This window comes from Vespa crabro, chromosome 8 (genome assembly GCF_910589235.1).
Source record: "Vespa crabro chromosome 8, iyVesCrab1.2, whole genome shotgun sequence".
In the NCBI taxonomy this organism is placed as follows: Eukaryota; Metazoa; Arthropoda; class Insecta; order Hymenoptera; family Vespidae; genus Vespa; species Vespa crabro.
Genome location: NC_060962.1, coordinates 3,865,859 through 3,886,983, shown reverse-complemented (window position 1 = coordinate 3,886,983; position 21,125 = coordinate 3,865,859). Strand labels below are relative to the sequence as shown.

Here is a 21,125-nt window from a genome sequence, read left to right as displayed (position 1 = left end):
TAATTGAGCTATAAAGTAATACTTAAATTACAATAATAATTATAATATAATACATATCTAGTGTGTATTAGTACCATATATATATATATATATATTGGTTGGTCTTTTTAAAAAAATGTCAAAATAAATATTTCTCCGGTTTATTGCGATGCAAAAAATATATTTTATTTAATTTAAATAAGAAAAAAAATATATATATAATATTTAATTATATATATTATATTATATAATTATATTAATTATTATATTATATTAATTATATTATATTAATTATATTAATTAATTATATAATTATATATATATATATATATATATATATATATATATATATATATATATACGTACCATAAGTGTATTTATGAGGTACCTGCTGAAAAATAAAAGTTCAAATTTTCTATGTCATCGTTTGCTACAGTAAAAGTAAGAAAATTCTTTTATTTATTATTCTTACAGAAATTAAACAGATACAAAATTTTTAACGAAACAATTATCTATTAGATTAGACAAAGTAATCATAATATATCTTAATTGTATTATACATTTGTTAAAAAATTACAATTATCCTATGGATATGGTATATAATAATGTTCTATTAGTGTCTTTATATTGATACATATATACTTTTTCCAAATAGTGTACAATCTCAAATCAATGATCAATAATTCATTAGTAATTAAAAATTATTCATAGTTATACAAAAGTGGCAAGAATAATTGTAAGTATTAGGAATCTGTGGAAATTTATTAAGTATTATTAAAAATTATGTGCCCGGAAGTGTATTTTTTTTTTTTTCTTTTTTATTATAGAACTAAACACTTTTTTTACGAAAGTGATTCACATAATCGAATTCACATAATTACGTAAGTAGTTTTAATCTCATGGAGATGATTTTTACAAGTAATATGTCTTACATTTATATAATTGCAACAGACACACTATTACCGATCATAAAAATATAGTTTTCCACTTTGCTAGTTTCTTCTTTCTTAGAATAAAATTTGTCATTGCATCGTTCAAAATCAGAATCGATCTCTTTCATGGAGGACTTTTCAATCTCTTCCTTCGGCCCGTCGAATCCAACAGTCCGCTCAAATAGAAAGATGGTTTCATTACTTTAGCATGCACTGGACCGAATCTTTTCGCCAACTCTCTTTCTATGGAATACTTCAACATCGGCTTTAGGTTTCAGAGAATGATATCGATAGATCAGTTTTCCCCTTTGGAATCGTTGAAAGTTACGAGACGAAAGAGAACGTACCAACACAGCTTCGACATTCGATTTACTGGAACTAAAAGTCTTTGTTGAATTCTCTGAGAGAATAGTTCGTAGGTAAGTGCAAAGATCAGTCTGCGAAGATGTAAATCGGCCTGTAAAATTCGATGTATTTTTGTCTTTGCATCATTAAGATTAAGATATCGATTTAAAGGAAAAATATCGTCAAATTCCTAAACTTAAATGCTACGTTAAATCTGACAATACTTTTTCCCTAACTCGATGCTTTCATCTGTTAAATCTACGTAATTGTTAGTTTACATTATTCCCATTGTCTTATCACTCTATTCACTTAGCTTATCTATTCTCTATATTAATTACATCAACATTATTTGATTATTTTAATTTATCATTAATTTCTATTTATTGATATAGTCTGTTATCTTGTCTTTACTCGATTTCCTACCAGCTACGAATTTGTCCTGTTTTAAATACTTTTCGTATTTCCTTTGATAGTGCAAAAAAAAGAAAAAAAAAAGAAAAAAAAGAAAAAAAAAGAAAAAAAGAATCAAGACAAACTAGTAGAACTAGTTGATAAAATGTCTCATATTATTTCTTATACGAAGGTTTCCTTTTGACTGTACCAGTTGGAATTCCATTGGAATCTTCACCTGTTATAGATGACTTTTCGCTGTCCTTTTTCTGAAGAGTAGGAATAGAAGATTTACCGTCATGTGCATAAGTCACATTCGAGATTTTACCAGGTACTGCCTCGGCTCTTTGCACAATCTCCGTCTTCTCTGTATGCGTCTGTGTTAACGATTTATCGATACCGATAGGTAAGTCCTCTTTTCGTCTTGAGAAGGATGGTATTCTCGTTACTTTCGGCTTTTCTCTCAAGGGAGGTCTTTCGACAGTAGGCCTGTTCTCTTTACGTTCTAAGATCTTATCCCTTTCGACGTTCTGACTATTTTGTCGTTCCACCAATGGTATGGCTGAGATTTTCGGTATGTTCCTTTGATCTCTGCTCTTTTGAAAACTAGTTGTAGGTTTTATAATAATTTTTGGTTGTTTTGAATTCGTCGTACAAGTATTCTTTGGATCACCAGCAGTTATTATGATACGCGGTTCCTTTCTTTCCTCCTTCGAACTAGTTAAATTGCTACTACTATTAGATTCGAGTTCTAATCGTTCCGATGAGCCTAAATCGATGGTATGAGCTTTCGAAGGAGATATCACGGTTTCAACGGAGCAAGCATCTCCTACATTGGCTATAGTCTGGCTGAGATCTTGATTACCCTGTCCTAGAAGATTAACCACTCTCGGAGTGATCACGATCTTTGGCTCGCCTGTCCTATCCCAATTTGCGTTACCAACGAGCAATCGCTGCTGCCTCTCTGGTTCCCTAGGAGCGATCACGATCCGCGGTTCTGAGGATGCCAATGACATTACCGGCACTATCTTACCTTCCTTCGATACAGGCTTGTACCAATTAGGGTTGCCCATTCCTGCCTCGATGAAGTCTCTTCTAGGATCTCCGATATCTTTGTCGAGTATCTGAGAGTTCGGTGAAAATGTGTAGGATCCGCCATGTACCGGACATCTTGGATTCGTATAAATGGTGTCAACGCTACCACCACCAGAATGAACGCTATTGATCATATTTCCTTCTATGGAATCGATGATACTAGGGTCGGAGTTGTTTTTAGCAGAAGAATCTTGTCGTTTGGTTAATGGTCCAATGTGAAGATCACTAGTAACAGCTTCCTCCTCACAATGGTTTTCCTTCTCTTCGGCGAATTCCAAGCTCTTCGATGTGCCGAACATTCTCGGCGGTGGTAACGGAGGTTGTCCTGATACAGGACTAGGTAAAGTACCCTTGTAACCCCTTAAAGAGTTCCCATGTTGTTTCGGAAGGAACAAGGTAGTTGGTACCGGAAGAGAACGTCTTTTCTCGATGTCTGGTAGAACCTTAGGGTAATTTCGTCGTTTTATCGTTCGAAGTGCTTCCTCGGGACTAATGCATTCTCTTTCGACCGTTGGTTCTCTGCACGTGACATTCACATCGCTTGGTGTACTACCCCCACTAAAAGTTGTCAATTTCGTCGATTTCACGTAGACTTCTTCCAATGGTGTCGTTCGATCTTCAGCATTTTTGGAGGCCTCAATTTCAACGGTCTCGTCGCTCCTTTCAAGATTCCCCCGTGGAACTCGAACTTTTGACTTTGGATTGATCTTCGCGTAGAGACTGCTCGTACTACCGGAATCGGATTCATAGATTCGCGGAGTCGAGAAATTCGGTTTCATGCTTCTCAAGACGTTCTCCATTGGTAGTGGATCACTTCTCGAATGATGATGTTCTATCACAACGACTTGAGGTGTCATCTGGAATTGGCTCCCATCAGATAAAGGATAGTCGAAGGATTGTTCGATCTTCTCAACGAACGTCTCCTCCTTTTTCGACAATTCGATTGGTACTTGATTCAAAACGGATTCGGTCCTCGTTGCTGGGGTCGCATCTATAGCGACCGACACCTTTGGTACTTTTGACTTTTTACCCGGTCTTACCACGATCGTTGGACTTTCATCGTAGATAGGTTCCTCTTTCTTACCCTTCAATGCTTCCTCTTCTAATCGCCATTTTTCTTCTTCCTCTTGTTTCGTTAATTTCGCCTGATGCTCTTTCGCCAATGTTTCTCTAGTTTTTCGTAGAAATCTCGGCGAACACCTTCGAAAACATAAGAAAATGATTGGAAATGTGAATAGTTTTTCTTTCTTATTCTCTTTTTTTTCATTTAGTTTTTTTTTTCGTTTTTTTTTTTTTTGATATAATCAATTCTATTAAAATTTATCAAATATATAATTGTCCTTTTGCATTCTCCAGATGACAATACAATGAAATAAATTTCACATATTCTTCTTTTTTGTTTTTATATTCATCGAATATTTGCATTTATGAAACTAAAGTATCAAAAAGATTATTTAAGTCATGACACGTCTTGTAATATACCACGATGATAAGAGAAAGACTAGCTTTCGTCTACAAGTCTAATAATTTTCTCTTTCTTTTATTCTTCACTGAATGTTTGAGTCAAGATCATCATAACGATTACTTTGTAGTACATTCAAAGACCTTCGTGTTGAATACTATCTCTCTCTCTCTCTCTCTCTCTCTCTCTCTCTCTCTCTCTCTCACTCTCTCTCTCTCTCTCTCTCTTTCTCTTTCTATGGCTTTTACGATGGAAGTTTTATGAGAATAATTCCTTTATTCCTTCAAATTTAACCAGAGGGAAAGTAGAAGACGTTGGCTTTGTAAAAGAAGGGTGAGAAACAAAAACACTCTTAGAGGAAGCAATGCTACCTTCTGAATGCAGCTCTCCTTCTTTTAAAACATCACTTGGAGCATGCACGATTCCAAACTAAAATAAGAAAGAGAAAGAGGATCATTTTCATGCTCTAAATCTTCAAAAGTACATATATATATATTTATATAATGTATATATATATATATATATATATATATATATATATATATATATATACTATACATGTATGTATATATATTATATAAATATATTTATATATATATATAAGCAATATCTCGTATAAACAAAATGAAAAGCCCGAGTTCTATTCATTGACGTGTAACGAAGAATCCGTACTTCTTCAGGCTGAGTAATAATCGTGGTGGGAAAACGAGCGAAAATTTACTTACTCTTGTAAAATAATTTCGAATATATTTTTATAAGATAATGAAAAACATGAATTCGTCGTAATGACGTAATATATGTATGATGCTTTTAATAAATAAGACTCTCTTTAATTGGAATTGCCATTAAAGATAATTCAACGATAACTTATTGGGTAGCTTAATTGATATCGTTTTTATTAGAAATAAATTCAAATCTACATTTTCATGAATTAGTTTCGACGACGAAAATTGCCTTTTCTTTCTTTTCTTCTTTCATCTTTTTTTCACGTATTATTTCTTTTTCCTTTTTCCTTTTTCTTCGCAAGTAATACTACGACTAAAGCTTTCGATATCGGAATTTCTGATAGCTCTCTTTGACAAAGGCAACGTACGAAAGGTGGGAAAGAGAATCGCGAGAAGCAACAACGTCGATTAACGAAAACGTCCGTCGACGAGATGGGTTCAATATTCATAGGCACGATCGAGTCTCGTAGAATCGATCGAGAATGACTCAAAAGAAGGATATTTCGATAGGAACAAGAAAAAAGAAAAAAAAAAAAACTCTGTTCAATTCGTACGCTCTTGTGTATCGATAAAACGGGAAAAGACCGATTCTACATCGTGAAAACGTAGATATACAATAGCGTTCAAAACACAAAAGCGAACCTCTCTAACGATAAGTGCGTCCGTTAATTGGATGACCAATCCGTTCGATGCTCAGAACGAATCAAAAGAGAGATTGTTATAATCAACGAATATTCAAAAGAAAAACAAGTAATATGTACCTACCGAATTTCAATTTCTTACCAGGAATAAGAATTTAAATGATAACGATATTTTCGTTTGTATCAAATTTTTCGATATTTTAGATCATATATAATCCTATAATATCTTCGTTAAATACATTAAAATTTACGAATAGATATAATATTTTACTCGAGATGACAAGTCGAAAGTAAAAATGTCGTCAATTTAAACGTCTTTCTTTTCGAGATATCAAGAAACGTCTATAACTAATATTTCTAATTTACAAAGAGGTTTATTTAGAATAATTACGTCGTTTGGGGCAATTGATCAAAAAAATATTAACATTTTTTCTCCTCTTTCTTTCTCTCCCTTTTTCTCTCTCTCTCTTTCTCTCTCTTTTTCTCCTTTTTTCTCTCTCTCTTATACATATGTACACACGCGCTGTTTAGTGTGTATAAAAGAAATTAATTATAGCTGATTCGTTTTATTTTGATGACCCTCGAAAATTCAGAGGACGAATTGAATGCCTGAGGCGTTATTACCCGAAGTTTCGAAGATCGTCTCTTTAGGTATGTGTGGTAGGGATACCACAAGGAGACGACGAACAATAGAATACGTTTAACGATCGAAATGTACGGATGTTATTTTCGTCAAAATTAACATGTTTAGTGTTTTATCAATTTCGTATAAAATATATGTTCAATTAATACATTTTATCTTGTATGTGGAAAAAAGAAATATAGATTAGATATTATTTTTTATTAAGAAATATACTTTTAACCTTCAAAATGTTTTAAAGAAAGTCTATGATAAAATTAATTATCGATTATTGATGATCCACATGGCATTCAATGCATTAATTAATTGCGTTCAATATTTGGTAAAATATAGATCATTATTATTTGTAATCACTTGTTGAAGATTTATCAATCACCTTGGAGGAGGCAAAAGGACACGGTAAGATATTTTCTCACCTGTGTACAATTTCCTGCTGTATCCATTCCCTAACTTTAATATGGGTGTCGATGGTAGAACTAGAATTTTCTCGAGAAAGTTTTGACCTCCTACCGAAGTTCGAATTGTTGTCGTAAGCCTTGTCACTTTTTATCACCTCGTTCAAATCCGGCTTACTATCGCTCTTATAACCGAGGTCGCCATAATGGTTTTCTTGTTTCTCTGTCTTCGGCCTTTTGAACGCTTCGTCCTTCTGGCTGAGACGTCTTTTAAGAGGCTTTTCATTCTTTTTCGTTGCTTGACGCTTTCGGTATAGATAAAAGAAAGCGGATAAGTTGATCAAGAGGAATACGACGCCAAGACCAATCATCATCGCTATCACCGAGGAACTTTTCAAAGAACTTGATTCAGGCGTGGTGCTTTCAAGATTTGGCTGATTCGTTGTTATGAAGAAAGGTATCAACGGTCTCCCCTCCAAATTACTTTCAGTAATACTCGATGGAGTCTTCGTTGTAAACCTAATCAGAAATCATTTGATTTTAGTAAATGATTAAAATCGTTGATACCTTTTATCTCCTTAACAGGAAATAAGTTACACGTAGGAGCAATTATATCAACAATATTAATTGTTATACTTTTAATATATTGTTATTTATTTTTTAATTCATTTTAAAAAAGATCTCATTTTATCAATCCTTTTTTTCCAACTTTAAGAGATTCATAATGTATATAATAATAATATTAAACTGTATAAAAATTACTAGATATAGATATTAACAAAAATATAAATATATTATAGTTAATCGCTGACCAGGCACTGTGGATATCGTAGTTCCTGTCGGAGCTGCCATTCGCGTATTTACCAATCCCATCAGCGAAGTCGAGGATCGCAGGTCGTGGACCCTTTGGTCGACTGAACATCGGAATGTCTTTGTTGGGATGCCTCAGCATGTTAGGAAGGTCCTCATTCCAGAATTGCATCTCAGCGGAACGATAGTGAGAGCCGAGCTTTGGTGGTATAGCTGCGACAAAAGAATTTCATCCCATGGTCAACGAAGACCATTCTTGGTGACTCTACGTATATTTTATATATGTATATGTATATATATATATATATATATATATATATATATATGTATGCTTTTACTCTAACGTAATATACTTACTTAAATTAAAATAAGTTTGATTTCTTGGGTTATACTCCAACCAGTGAAGCTCATACTGTTCCCATTCTTTTAATCCGTCGGTCAAATATGGATATCTTTTAGCTGCATTTGGGTTTCTATTTCACGAATAGATACAGAAATAAAATTTTATCTAAATTAAGATATATGTAGAAAAGTATTATTATTTTTATCTCAAAGATTTATCGTTAAAATATTCGTTTAACATCTAGTATTTAGGTATCTAATACTCGTTTGATATTTAATAAATATCTAATACCTATGCAGACATTATTTCTTTGTTAATTAGAAACATCATATATTATATGAGAAATGCATAATTGTTAGAAATGTATTTACTGAGATTGTTCGTACATGTGTAACAATCGACTTGCGAGTATGGCGTTTGCTTGCAAACAGAGCTACTAAACAGCTTTGTTTCACTTAATTGGATTGACCCAGTTAAAGGTGATCCTACGGATGCATATATCGCGATGCATATGCATCTATGTATCGCATAGTACTCTATATAGAGCACTCACAGAGAGTGAGCGAGATCGAATCGAGAATTGTAAGCGAGGACGAAAAATGGAAGACATCGCGTCGAGAGTTCACCATCGTGCAACCTTCCTCGAGTAAAATTATTCTCAAGCGGTGAACTTAAAGGAGAAGCCATACTGACGAAACCAAAACGACAAGATAGAATAGAGTGCACGACTGACGGATTGCGATTAATGTTGGAAAATGGGATGCGAATGTAATATCCGAGGACAGAAACATTCTCCTCAGAGTCATTCTTCAGTATTACCGATCTAGTTTATCATTATGCATTCCTGATGGATCTACGAATTTATCAAATCTAAGTTTAACGATTTAGGAGACATAATTTGCTTTGGACGATATTAGATAGGATATAATTTTATCTCACGGATAACGAACTTTATTCGTAATTTTATCACGTTTCGAATAGATTTATCAGATTTCTACGGGACAAGAATTGAGATCTATCATTTTTTTTATCTGATCTCTCATTTTCTCTCTTTCTCTCTCTCCCTCTCTCTCTCTCTCTCTTTCTCTCTCTCTCTCCTTTTTCTTTCTTATAATTTTGATCTTATTATATCGTACATGAGATTAAACGTATGCAGTAATCATATCAGTTTAAATGTATATATGCAATTTCTCTTCTAACCATTATCCACGTTAGAAATTTTTGCTCGATGTCAGTTAGAGAAGTCAGCTCAACTGGATTACCATTACCATATCGTTTCGAGTAGTAAACGTATAAATATTCAGACGTACTAGAGTTAATTGAAAATCGTGTTTTATAATACGAGGAACCTCTGTGAAACGGTCCGCTTCCCTCGACATTCCACTTTTCGTCGAAAGCGGATTTTCGTAGCACGTAAAACGGGTAAAACAGGACCGTCGCCTTAGATTCGCTTTGAAAATCGTTTCGGTCCGGCCGAAAGCCGTTTCGAAAGTGCCTCTAAAGCTTTCCACTACTTTCCTGAACAGCCTTCCTTGTTTTCCTGTTGTAGTCCTCGTAAAGCAATTTTCCAGAGCTACCACTGGCTGAAATAGGCGTGCTAATGCTACCTACAAGCGGAGCAGTAAACGTTCGACGTATGTTTATATCTATACATATAATATAACAACGTAACATAACAACGTATACGTTGATTTCATTTTGTTTCGCGGTCATTGCCCTTGTTGGAGAGTGTAAATTATCGCTGACATGTCTGCAGCGAAGAGACTTTTGTTAGCGGTCACTCTCATGTACGATCATGAGCTCTGGAATGGAGAGCGTTAAAGTGCATCGCCATAAAAAAATCTACTACGAGAGAGTTATTTTGAGAGAAAATGTCTGTCTCATCGATTAGACAGGTATGAAGTCGTTATTTATTAACGATACGAAGTAGTCGACTACTTAACAAATTTAACAAGCACGTCATCAGAAATAAATTTCATTTACGTTCATTTTAATAAATATAAATAATATTTATTTATATAATGTCATTCTATCGATATTTTACGTATTGTCATTGTTTAAAGAAAATATTTTTAACGTCATATCTAGACTTTATCATTATATCAAAGAAATATCATTGTATAATAATATCATGGACGTTGAAAGCAATCGGTATTTCGTAAGTTCCTCTATTTCTTTGTTTGTTTATTTCTTTTTTTTGTATTTTTTTTTTTTTTTTTTTAAATCCGCAAAACATTAAGAAATGTCGAAGACGAAACTAAATTAGCGATCCTCGAGATTCGTTCGTTCAAAAAATTTCTGGTTAATTATATAATTTTTTGATATAAACGATCAGACTTACCCGATGTACGCGAAGCTGCACCACCAATTCATCATGGCTTCGGAAAACAATGTCTCGCCGATGTTGTATCGAATACGCAAGTCGTACTTGCTCCTGTCGAGTGGAACGCCGAGCACATAGGACAGCTCTTCGCCGTGTATCGTCTGTTGTCGTTGTTGCTGTAAAATAACGAAGCGACGATATCGATCGATATGTCCCGCTTTTTGTTCCACGCCCTACCCTTCTGATATCCCATTCAACGGCGTCGTCGATAATTATACGAGCCTCGAATAACATCACCGAGAGAGGTTAGTGCACGAGAGAAATCAGAAATAATCATCCGGCCGGGCCATCGGATCCAGCTTGGGAATATTTAAATTAGCAGCTTTATCATTAACGTTCGTTTCTCATATGTACATAGACTATATACAATGTAAATACATATGTATATACGTATATCACAGATTTACTTTACATTTTCAATTTGAAAAACTTATTGCCTTAACGGATGTCGAGTGTATATTATAAATTTATATTTTCAGCTTGCGAGTTCTCTTACAACAATATTATATTTCATTAAAAAAAAAAAAAGAAAAAAAAAAAAAAACATTTTTTATTAATGTCGACAGATGGAGAAAATTTTCAAAGGGAAACGTATATTCGATTTCAATATTTTACTCGGTATACAAATTTATCTTTCATTCATTAGTTACCCTGTTGATTAAGAGTGTCTTAAAATTTATCCCCATATATTCCAAACTATATGTATACTACCACTCTACTTGAAGTATCATAATTTCGAGCTAAAATATGTTATCTCAAGTAGACGACATAATCTAAAGGATTATGTTAGTGTCTTTGCGTATGTCACGTATTTCATTTTTACTCAACTTTTGTAAATGTTATTAAAATTGTCGATTGTATTTAAATCTTCTCAAATTATTAATCACATAATTTCAATCATTATAAAAAAGGAATATCGAAAGCAAGAATTTTTTTAGTTTGAATAAAAAATGAAATACCCGATATATGGATTTAAAGTAGAAATTTTTCACAGGAACCAATCCGATTTCTGTCGGTTTTTTCTATCATATCTCTCTCTCTCTCTCTCTCTCTCTCTCTCTCTCTCTCTTTTTCTTTTTCTATCTGCCCCCGGCATTACGTGGGAAACGAATGGTATGTGTGTGTGCATGCGCGCGCATACCTCGTACTTCGGTCAATGCGTTCGGGAATTTGCGACTTTAACGTAACGATACATCGGCCACGTCATTGAACTTGGAAATGGAATTCCCCATATTTATGGTGCACGATGCGCCCATACGATGCAAATATCCGTGTCGAAGGGGCAACATTGGTAGTCGAATACGTAATATTTACCGTATTTGCTATATTTGCCTGCGGTATCGTCATATAATACCATTTTCCGCTGCACAATACGGCTCTCGTAACAATTCCCTTTTTTCGGTGGGGTGAAAGTGGCTTTTTTTGTATTTGTTTGTTTTTTTTGTCTGTTTTCTTTTTTTTTCGTTTATTTGATTCCAACATGCGAACGTTGGTAGAATAAATAGTACGGTTATTGGTCGATACACAGTGTGTATATTACGTTTAATCCGGATATGTAAAATATTCTCATTCTTTTTTATCCTCAAAATTCTCCGAGAAAAGGAATGATTATGTTGTTATTGTAACTTACATTATTTTTTTAACATCGATCAATAAGAACGACTAATTTTTGAATTTTATTAAATGAAATTGAGAAACTTATGTGCTTTTATACATGTGATTTTTTAAGATGAAAGGTGTAATATATTTTGATATATTTAATTGAGGAATATTTAATCGAATGAATTCAATTCGATAGAAATAAAAGGATCATTCTAACGATTCTTAAACATCCTTATTGTACGCCATAACGCAACACAAATTTATAGCGCTCCGCTGACTTCACAAGCGTCTACGAGCCTAAAGAGACCTTTATGCTGATCAACGATACGATTAAGGGTCGGTAAAGTGTACCTACATCAACACCGAGTCGAGAGTATTGGATAACTCGGAAAATAAAGTACCAGATCCAATCGGAAAATGAAACTTTAGTTCTACTCGAAAACCATTCGACATTTCGGCCGATTTAGTCTCTGTGTAATAGAAATCACAAGGATATTTGGCCCTAACCCAAACAGATTCATAGTTCCTACTCGTGTTTTTCTTTTCTGCAGTTTACGAACATAATGACTATTGTTAAGCTAGCAAACGAGAAATTCAGAAGAGCAAGAAAGATAGAGAGAAACGGAAAGATAAACGGATACAGACAGAAAAAAATAAATTCACAATTGCATTTTTATTTTTTTTTACGATAAAATATCGACAGTTCGTAGATGAAAAAATATTAGGCGATATTTCATTATTTTATATCGTAGATATATATATATATATATATATATATATATATATTTCTTTTTATACTTTCGAATAACGAATAAAAATTTTGTATCATATTATTTTGATCGAAAAATATATATAGTTATTACAATGTATATAATATATCTATACGGTATAATTAACTTGTAAAAAGACATATTTATTCCATTAAGAAATATGTCAGTAATTTTAAAATTTTCTTGACATTTCCGTTTATCAGTATTTCCCTGAAACATTTCGACGTCTCCCTTCGAACTCCATTAAACTCTATACATATAACTTTTTCTTTTTTTCTTCAACGCATTTTATACAAAGTAAATCTGTTCACACATAAAAGCATAAAATTAAAATCAAACATCGTGTGTAAGCGAAAAACATAAACAATTAAATAGTATATATATATATATATATATATATATATATATATATATGAATGTATATGTATATGTATATATGTGTATGAATATTGACTTGATTAAAATATTCTATTTTATAATGAAATTTCGACGATCGATTCGAGTATTGATTACATTAAATCGACTTTCTCTTTCAACACTCTTCAGAATTAATTAATATATTCCTGGAAGTCCGAGGAGTAGTCGATCTATCAATGTCAAGGTAAGAAGTAACTTACGCCGGAGTAATCTTGCATAGCCTTCGGATGAGAGAAGACGTACATGTAACTATTCGGGTTCGCCCTAGAATGCAAATTGGCGGTCATTATCAATGGTGCGACAGTACCGCTGTCAGAGAATGCTTCCAGAACCATATCCCTATTCTTCGTCGCATAGTCGTCTGTAAATTCACCGTAAAAGTCGCCATAGTGTTCGAGAATCTTTGATAGTACGAGTTCTGGCTCCAACTCGTGCGTAGCCTGTAAAATTGATTAGATCTTTCTTTTTCTTTCTTTAAAAAAATTCATTAAATTTAATCAGCTTCATATCAATTTAATACGAATTTATTCTTTAAGTTAAAGACTGCCAATTGTAATTATGATTGGTATAGTACGATTATATGGATTTGAAAGTTTTTTTTCAATTATACGAATTTTTTGTTACTATAATTAGAACATATAAAAGAAATGATGTTATACGAATCAAACGAATATTTTGCTTTTCAATCTTGATTAAAAGGATTAATTTAAATTTATATTTTTTATCCATAGAGAATCATTGATTATTAACGTTATTAATCTTTTTGAACGTATACACGTGCATCTGAAAATTTTCAATGTAAAAAGACTGATCGCATAATAATCACAAATAATGATTCTTACCTTAGCATGATCTCGAAGAATTTCATCGCGCTGATTATCTGACAAACCATGTAGTAAGGCAATGGGCGGTAAAATATGAAATTTTTCTGACTCAGTAACGCCGTACATCAAGTCGAATCTGCGCAAGTATTTACAAGTGGATGTATTAGAGAAATTTTGCACGAATACCCTAGAGACGTATTCAAAGCGCACTGCTTTCTGCCATAAGCGGCTCCTATACGATGCACGGTTATGCGGCGAAAAGGATTAATCTACTGCGCGTACCCACTTGCCGCAATAATACGCGGTAGTACGTAATACCGTGGTAAAAGGTGGGTGCTCTTAAAAGCATGCGACTAGGTGAGAGAAGCATTACGAGTATCGTTTTGTATATTTTATCTCGTATACTCTCTCCATAGAGAATATATACATATAATATTTTCGATATATTCTCTATACATTTTGATAGATTTAGATGTATTGGGTCGATTCATAAATAAGTGATTTATAAATAACATACAAGTATAAATAAATAACATATAAGTAAGAAGTTTATTACAATGAAACGGCACTTATTTATGAATCAACCCAATATATATTTAGATTAAAACTAATGTGTCGTCTTACGAACGATATAAAATAAAATAACTATATTATATAACATATATTTTATATATAAAAGATTATATTTAATTTCTAATTATACATATATATATATATATATATATATATATATATATATATATATATATATATATATAGTAAAAGAGAAAAAAGAAAATAGAAATAGATAAAATTATTAATAACGTATATATAATATATTTTCACGATAGTAAAAGTATTTATTAATTATTTATCTATTAACAATTCCATAAAGTTGACTGATTTACGAACGGATTAATTCGATAGAAATTATTTCTTCTTTCGATTTGTCATACAAAATAACTAACCTGCCAAAAAGTTGTGTGTTTTCCATGAGATTAATAGGTTTATCCGGTATAACTGCCCTGTCAACAAGAGGTGCAAACGCCGGCACGTATTTCGGCTTGTGAATCTTCACGTTTAAAAGAGCTTCGACATCTTGAAAGCGCAGACAAAGAGCCAAATCGCTGTCGGTCGTCGTTGGACAATTCAAAGCGTGCGCCACCTGTAAAAGGAAGCGATTCCTGCAATTTCTCTTGAACAGCAATGAACATTCCTGACCTATCTCGAAGCTCTCGCGACGATAAACGATCATTGTGTTTTCTTTTTTTATTTCTCTCTCACCAACCTGGAATTTAGATCGTGACACCAGTTTATTCTCTGAACGTTTCTTTGTTCGATGTAAGGGAATGGCTTACATTCGTATTCGTATTTGTATTTTAACTGAAACGTAGCGATGCAAATGAAATTCAAACGGATCATTTGAATAATTAATATATTAATTAAATGTATTTAATTGTTCCTTTTTTATAGTGTTTAGTGAGATATGAAATAATACACGTGAATTATTTTTAATGGATTTATAAATTAAAAGAGTTTCGATGAAGGATAAAATAAAACACAATTCATTCGAGAGCTCCGACATTATTTTGATATAGGGAATATCAATAAATTGAATTTATTAAGAAGAGATCAATTAAATATTTACACTTTTATACCAAAATAATAAATAAAAAAGTTTATAATATTTACAGAATATTTTAATTTTATTAACGAGTCTATGTATGTACGTAATATATCAGTGAACGCATTTTCAATTTTATATGAAATTATTTCCCTAAAAATTTTTCAAGAGAAAATGCATGTGAATATAAAAAAAAAGGATGAAGGTCAGTGGTTATATTTATAAAAAATTAAGTTTTTTTCAAATATAATTGTTTTACTGAAAGAAATAAGAAATTCTATGTCTATTTCTTTGTACACGAGCTCACTATAAAAATCTCGTGTTATAGTATTCTGACGTTATAATACTCCCATAAAGATATGAGAGAGAATGAGAGAAACAAGAAAGGAGATCTAAAAAGAGTCAGAGAGAGAGAAAGAGAGAAAGAAAGAGAAAGAGACGATGAGAGAAAGAGAGAGAGAGAGAGAGAGAAAGAGAAAGAGAAAGAGACGATGAGAGAGTTTAAAGAGTAGAGACGGTGGAAACGCAAAGGCGTCGACCCGTGTTGCACCGATGCGTTTAATTTCGCGTTCGAGATACGTAAGAGACTTCCTAAATCCTCTCATCCCTTTGCCGACGACGGGATCAAAGGCGATGAAAACCTTTAACGGGCCTTCGAGCGAACTCCGTTCTTGTCTCCCTATCCCCCTCTATTACTACCCCCTCCCCCTGTCCCTCATGCTATACAGAATTTCGCGGATTTTACTAAGAACACCCTTTGATTCCTTGAATCTAATAGACCGACTTCAAAATTATTATCTGTTTGTCTGATAATATTTCGAAATGATAAAACGACATATTGTGCGTGAAAATATTTCTCGTTTTTGCTTTTATATATATAAGCAAGAAAAATGAAGAAAGAATGCAAAGCTGTTGTTTCGCTGAAAAAAATCATTTATAATAATCGATGTAAAAAATTTTTAATAGGTATTTAAGTAATAATAAACAATTACGTTTAAATTCAATTGAAATAAACACAGTTTAACAATTTCATTATATCTGGCACATATTTCTATACTAACGGTATATTAAATAATTGAAATATTTGCTTGATAATATAGGGAAAATGTTACGAGTGATAATGATACAAAAAGTATGAATACTTTCTGCTTACTTCATTAATATAAATGCTATATGAGAAAATTATTATATTATTTTATTCATCTATTTGTGTGAAAGATGATAAGTTTGGACGTTTAATCATTTCAATCAAAAGTATATTTCATGTAACCATATCGAGAATGAATTTCGAAAATAGAGATATATTTTGTACAAAGTATATACCTAATACAAAAAAAGAACTTGTTTTTTTATGTGATAAGTTCTTTTTCTCCCCTTCTCTCTCTCTCTCTCTCTCTCTCTCTCTCTCTCTCCTCACTCTTTCTTTCGCGTAAATTCATCTTCCATTCGAACTTGATCGATGAAACTAGAATATATTCTTACCTGCTTGGTAATTTGCAGCGGCGCCTTGCCAATGGCGTCAGCGCTCAACGCCGAGCCGGACATCAGAATGGCTCGCTTGAACAGACCTGAATGTTATAAGAGACAGGAACGATTAATAACTTTTCTGCTTGCTTGCCGTGGTGAAAGAGGAAGAAGAAAGTGAAAACAAAAGGGAAAAAGAGGGGAAAAGATGAACAAAGAGAAGAGAGAACAAAAAATGATCTTTCCCTTCTTTCTCAGCTGACCTAAACGCAACGTAAAAATACAAACAAGGGGTAAAATGAAAAATTACAATTCCATTTTCCTCTTTGCTTTATATATGTATATGTATATATATATATATATATATATATATATATATATATATATAAATGTAACCCAAAATGAAACCCTTTACTAGTTGAAAATATTCAACTTAGTTTCGTTTGAAAATTCAATTTTCAAGTTTTCTACAAGTTTTCTATTTAAAGAAGGAAAACAAAGTCGAGAACTAGAGATGAAATTAATCCTGATCGTGGAATACTTCTTAACGTCTTGGCTTCGAGAAAAAAAATATAACAAAAAAGAAAAAGTAAAAAATTATCTAACCCGAAGAACACTCAAGAGAAGTTCGAAACTATATAGTACATGTTGACGTTGTTAAGCCGTATATCGATAAATCGTCACGATCATCTCCCCTTCTTGAAGTTGTGAGGTTCTAATATATTTCATAATTATTAGCCGAAGAGGGTGAATTTGTCGATCGTGTTGGTGTCAAGGACAGAAAAGCAAAAAACCTTTACTTTCGATGAGTATGAAAAATGATCGAATTTTCTCTGATCTCCTCGTAAAATGTGTTCGTCAACGAGTTTCTAGCGTTTAGGGTTCGATGATGGAAGTGGAGATTGTCTACGAGAGAGACAACCATAGCATCGACGCGTTCATGCGAGGAACGTTTAGACCGTAACACGTACGGCCAAGCTGTTCTACGAACCCCTTCCTAGTTACGCTCGCAGTTTCACCCTGTAATACGTATGCACGCGTGTGTCCCGGTTCACCGGTTCACACCGTTCACGATCTACGAGATTAATTCACGAAACGATTCTCCATCCTTCTCTTACTCTCAAACCTAGCTTCCCCGACCTTGCCCCATCCCCCTTCCCCTAACCCTTCCCTCTCCTCCTTCCTTCCTTTACCCCTAACGCCCCTTTCAACAAACTTCGATCTCGTGAAACTGGCTAACTTTACTCCAACTTCTCGAACACGTTCTATTCTTCTACTATCGTCAATGTGATTCTAAACTAACTTTATTTACACCAATATATATCTCTTAGAAGTAACATTATTATTTTTAAGATAAACTTTCTGTTATATTAGTGTAAGAATATATTAACATTATATAGGTCGGTTGAATAATTGTTAAATAATTGAATAAATGAGAGCTGGAGGAACACCAGTCTTAGAATCCTTACGCATCGTAATTGTTGCAATTTGTAATTATTTCAAAATGAGCAGACATGATTTTTACTTTGCTTCGAATTTCGTATTCCTCTTAATAATATTGTTAATACATACAACTTCATCAAGTATTATTATTGTTATTAGTTATGCAGAGTATGTCGAATTTATTCGTGAAATATCTCTTGGAAAATGTATACGCTGTATGGAAAAATTTAACGGTCCGGGTTTATATGAAATTTTTTTTTTACGTGACTCCAAACAAGAAGTTCTTTTAACGAGTTTTTCTAGAATTTACGTAGAAGAGATTAGTTTCTCGTTGAACGACACCAATGCGAGGTTACAGTAGTTCGTATACGTTAGAGACATACGAAAAGGAATGAAGTTGTTTTTCCAAGAGAGAAGTACTTTAATATATTTTTGAAACATGGAAACGTTTTAAGGGCGTAGAAGATAATTTCACTCTTGTTGAACTCTAAATATGCTCTTGCAACGTATATACATATATAAAATACCTACGAGAAGATATGGGTTCCCTGGTTAGATTCCAAGTTTGTTGGATATTCAATTTAGCATGAAATAAAGAAGTCTTTCAGAAAGAAAAATATTTACCGCGGAAAAAGAAATTACATTAGAATTTTTCGATTTAAAATTATTAAGAAAATTATAATATAAAATAAAGAGAGAGAAAAGATTTTTTCGAAATTTAATTAATTTCATTTTATATCTTTAAATAAATACTTGTCTCAATTAAATCGTCGTACCTTTATTGTTTGCAACCGGACTGATGAGAAGCAAGTTAGCAAAAATGGCACCTGTACCGTGACCAACTAAGGTCACACTGTTGGGATCTCCACCGAAGGCAGCAATATTTTCTCGGAGCCATAAAAGCGCTGCTATTTGATCCAGTAATCCAAAATTACTCGCTGCGTCGTCCCTAGTACCTGGTCTTAGAAAACCTACAAAAGAAGATCACTTCCTTTTTGTTACTGTGTTATATCGAGTAAATCTTTGCAATATATTATATTTTTTTCATTGTTAGAAGTATTTGTTTTACTCTCTTCATTTTCCTTATATATTCAGATATTTTCTTCTTACAGATTCTAACTTTACTATAATAAATCGTAGTGTTGCTCTCTTTCTCTCTTTCAAAATCTTCCAGCAATCGGTCGCTATATCCCCGTAAAAGAACGTCACGGTTCATGGCGTAGAAATAGTGAACGCTATCGATCATCCACGGCGAAAGGAGACTTTGAAAAATTTCGAAGCGAGAAAGAAAGTAGTGTAAGGCTAGAAGAAAAGGAAAAAAATAAAACTCTGGTTGATGCAAGAGTAAAGTTCATTGAGTTTGCCGAGACTTTCGTCTCAGTGTTTATATAATTCGAAGTTCGAAAAGGACAAGTATTATAGAAGAAAGTTACCTTTTAAAAAGTGGAACCTTCCAACTGACCTTTCTCATGAAAAGGATAACACGAGTAGGAGCATGAGTACGATACAAATGGACGAACGTTGCAATAGAGAATGAACGAACGTATAGCCTAGCTAGTAAGTGGAGTGGTCGAAGTAGAAAAAAGAGCGTAATAGCAGGAGAAGAGAAAAGATATAGAGATAAAAAGAGAGAGGGAGAGAGAGAGAGAGAGAGAGAAGAGAAAGACGAGTCCGAAACCATAATCATAAATTAGGTTAAAGTGCCGGAGAAGCGCTTAGTAACTTCGCTTTAGGTGGTCTGCTTTGCTCGAAAAAGAGAGAGAGAGAGGGAAAGAGAGAAAGAGAAAGAAAGAGAGAAAGAAAGAGAAGGAAAAGAAAGATAGAAGCTCACGGATAACTTGGCCCCTTCGCAAAACATGGGAAAAAATATGCTTCTCGAGCTCGACGTGGTGGAAGAAAAGAACAGAAGCGTTATGGTATAAGAGCTGGTTCTGCGTTTCGGACTAACTAACAGGAAAGGAGGCTCTTTAACCTTTCGTTAGTTTGATTAAGCTACGTACTTCGTCATTTCCATCTCGCGCTTCTCTACCGGATTTTCTTTTCTCTTTTTTTTATCTTTATCTCCTTTTTTTATTTCTTTTTTTTTTTCATTAGTTAATCTAAAGGAACTCGCTACGGAAGATAAAACGAATTAGTTCGAAAAGGGATGGGGGTAAAAGGATCGATCTTTTGATAAAAAGAAAAATATATTGTTTATCTTATTATTTGGAAACACTATTAAATCTGTATATTTCTTTATATTTTAATTGAATTATTGTATATATAAAAAATAATTTATTTATAGATTGTTTGAAATGATTTCTTTATAGATAGTTTTTATGATTTTAATAATATAATAATATAATTTGTATGTAGATATGCAAAAGGATTTTGATTTAAGATTACATCTAATTCCTCAGGTTCATCACGTGATTTGACCATGTTCAGGGATAATAACAAATAAAGAAAATAAAAAGAACTCGCGTATTAAGGATCAAAGGTCGAAACATCGAAATGTGAATATTAACGATGCAGAAGTCTTGATTCTGTGCTGAATATCTTCGCGCAGTCCAACAGGATTTCGTAAATTCAAATTGGAACAGCTTTTGCCTTCGGTCCGTTGAAAAATCGAATATCCTCGGCGATCTTCGTAAATAGAATTTATTGATTTTTTATTAGAGTTGAATCACGATACGATCGTGGAGAGTGGAAAAAGAAAAAAATTAATTCTAGATAGATTCAACGATTTTGTAATTTATAGCAAAGTAGAAATGCTAAACACGTGCACGTAATGCACGTACTACATTAAATCCTGATATTTAAATGTATGCATACATATTATACATTTTTTATAGTATGTATACATATCATTGAGTGTATATA

General features: G+C 33.0%; 1 protein-coding gene across 3 annotated transcripts in view; it reads right to left on the bottom strand.

Moving 5' to 3' along the window:
* Window positions 1-592: 592 nt before the first annotated feature.
* The window catches only part of LOC124426029, a 72,424-nt gene continuing 51,891 nt past the window's right edge, over window positions 593-21,125 (bottom strand). For all 3 annotated transcript variants that reach the window (XM_046967232.1, XM_046967233.1, XM_046967234.1), the window contains 10 exons: window positions 19,040-19,234; window positions 16,839-16,924; window positions 14,701-14,897; window positions 13,772-13,889; window positions 13,130-13,369; window positions 10,099-10,256; window positions 7,772-7,887; window positions 7,417-7,627; window positions 6,626-7,123; window positions 593-3,941 (listed from right to left, as the gene is read on the bottom strand). In XM_046967232.1, the coding sequence (XP_046823188.1) occupies window positions 1,823-3,941; window positions 6,626-7,123; window positions 7,417-7,627; window positions 7,772-7,887; window positions 10,099-10,256; window positions 13,130-13,369; window positions 13,772-13,889; window positions 14,701-14,897; window positions 16,839-16,924; window positions 19,040-19,234 (3,938 nt within the window). In that variant the 3' untranslated portion in view covers window positions 593-1,822. The remainder of the gene's footprint in view (window positions 3,942-6,625; window positions 7,124-7,416; window positions 7,628-7,771; window positions 7,888-10,098; window positions 10,257-13,129; window positions 13,370-13,771; window positions 13,890-14,700; window positions 14,898-16,838; window positions 16,925-19,039; window positions 19,235-21,125) is intronic.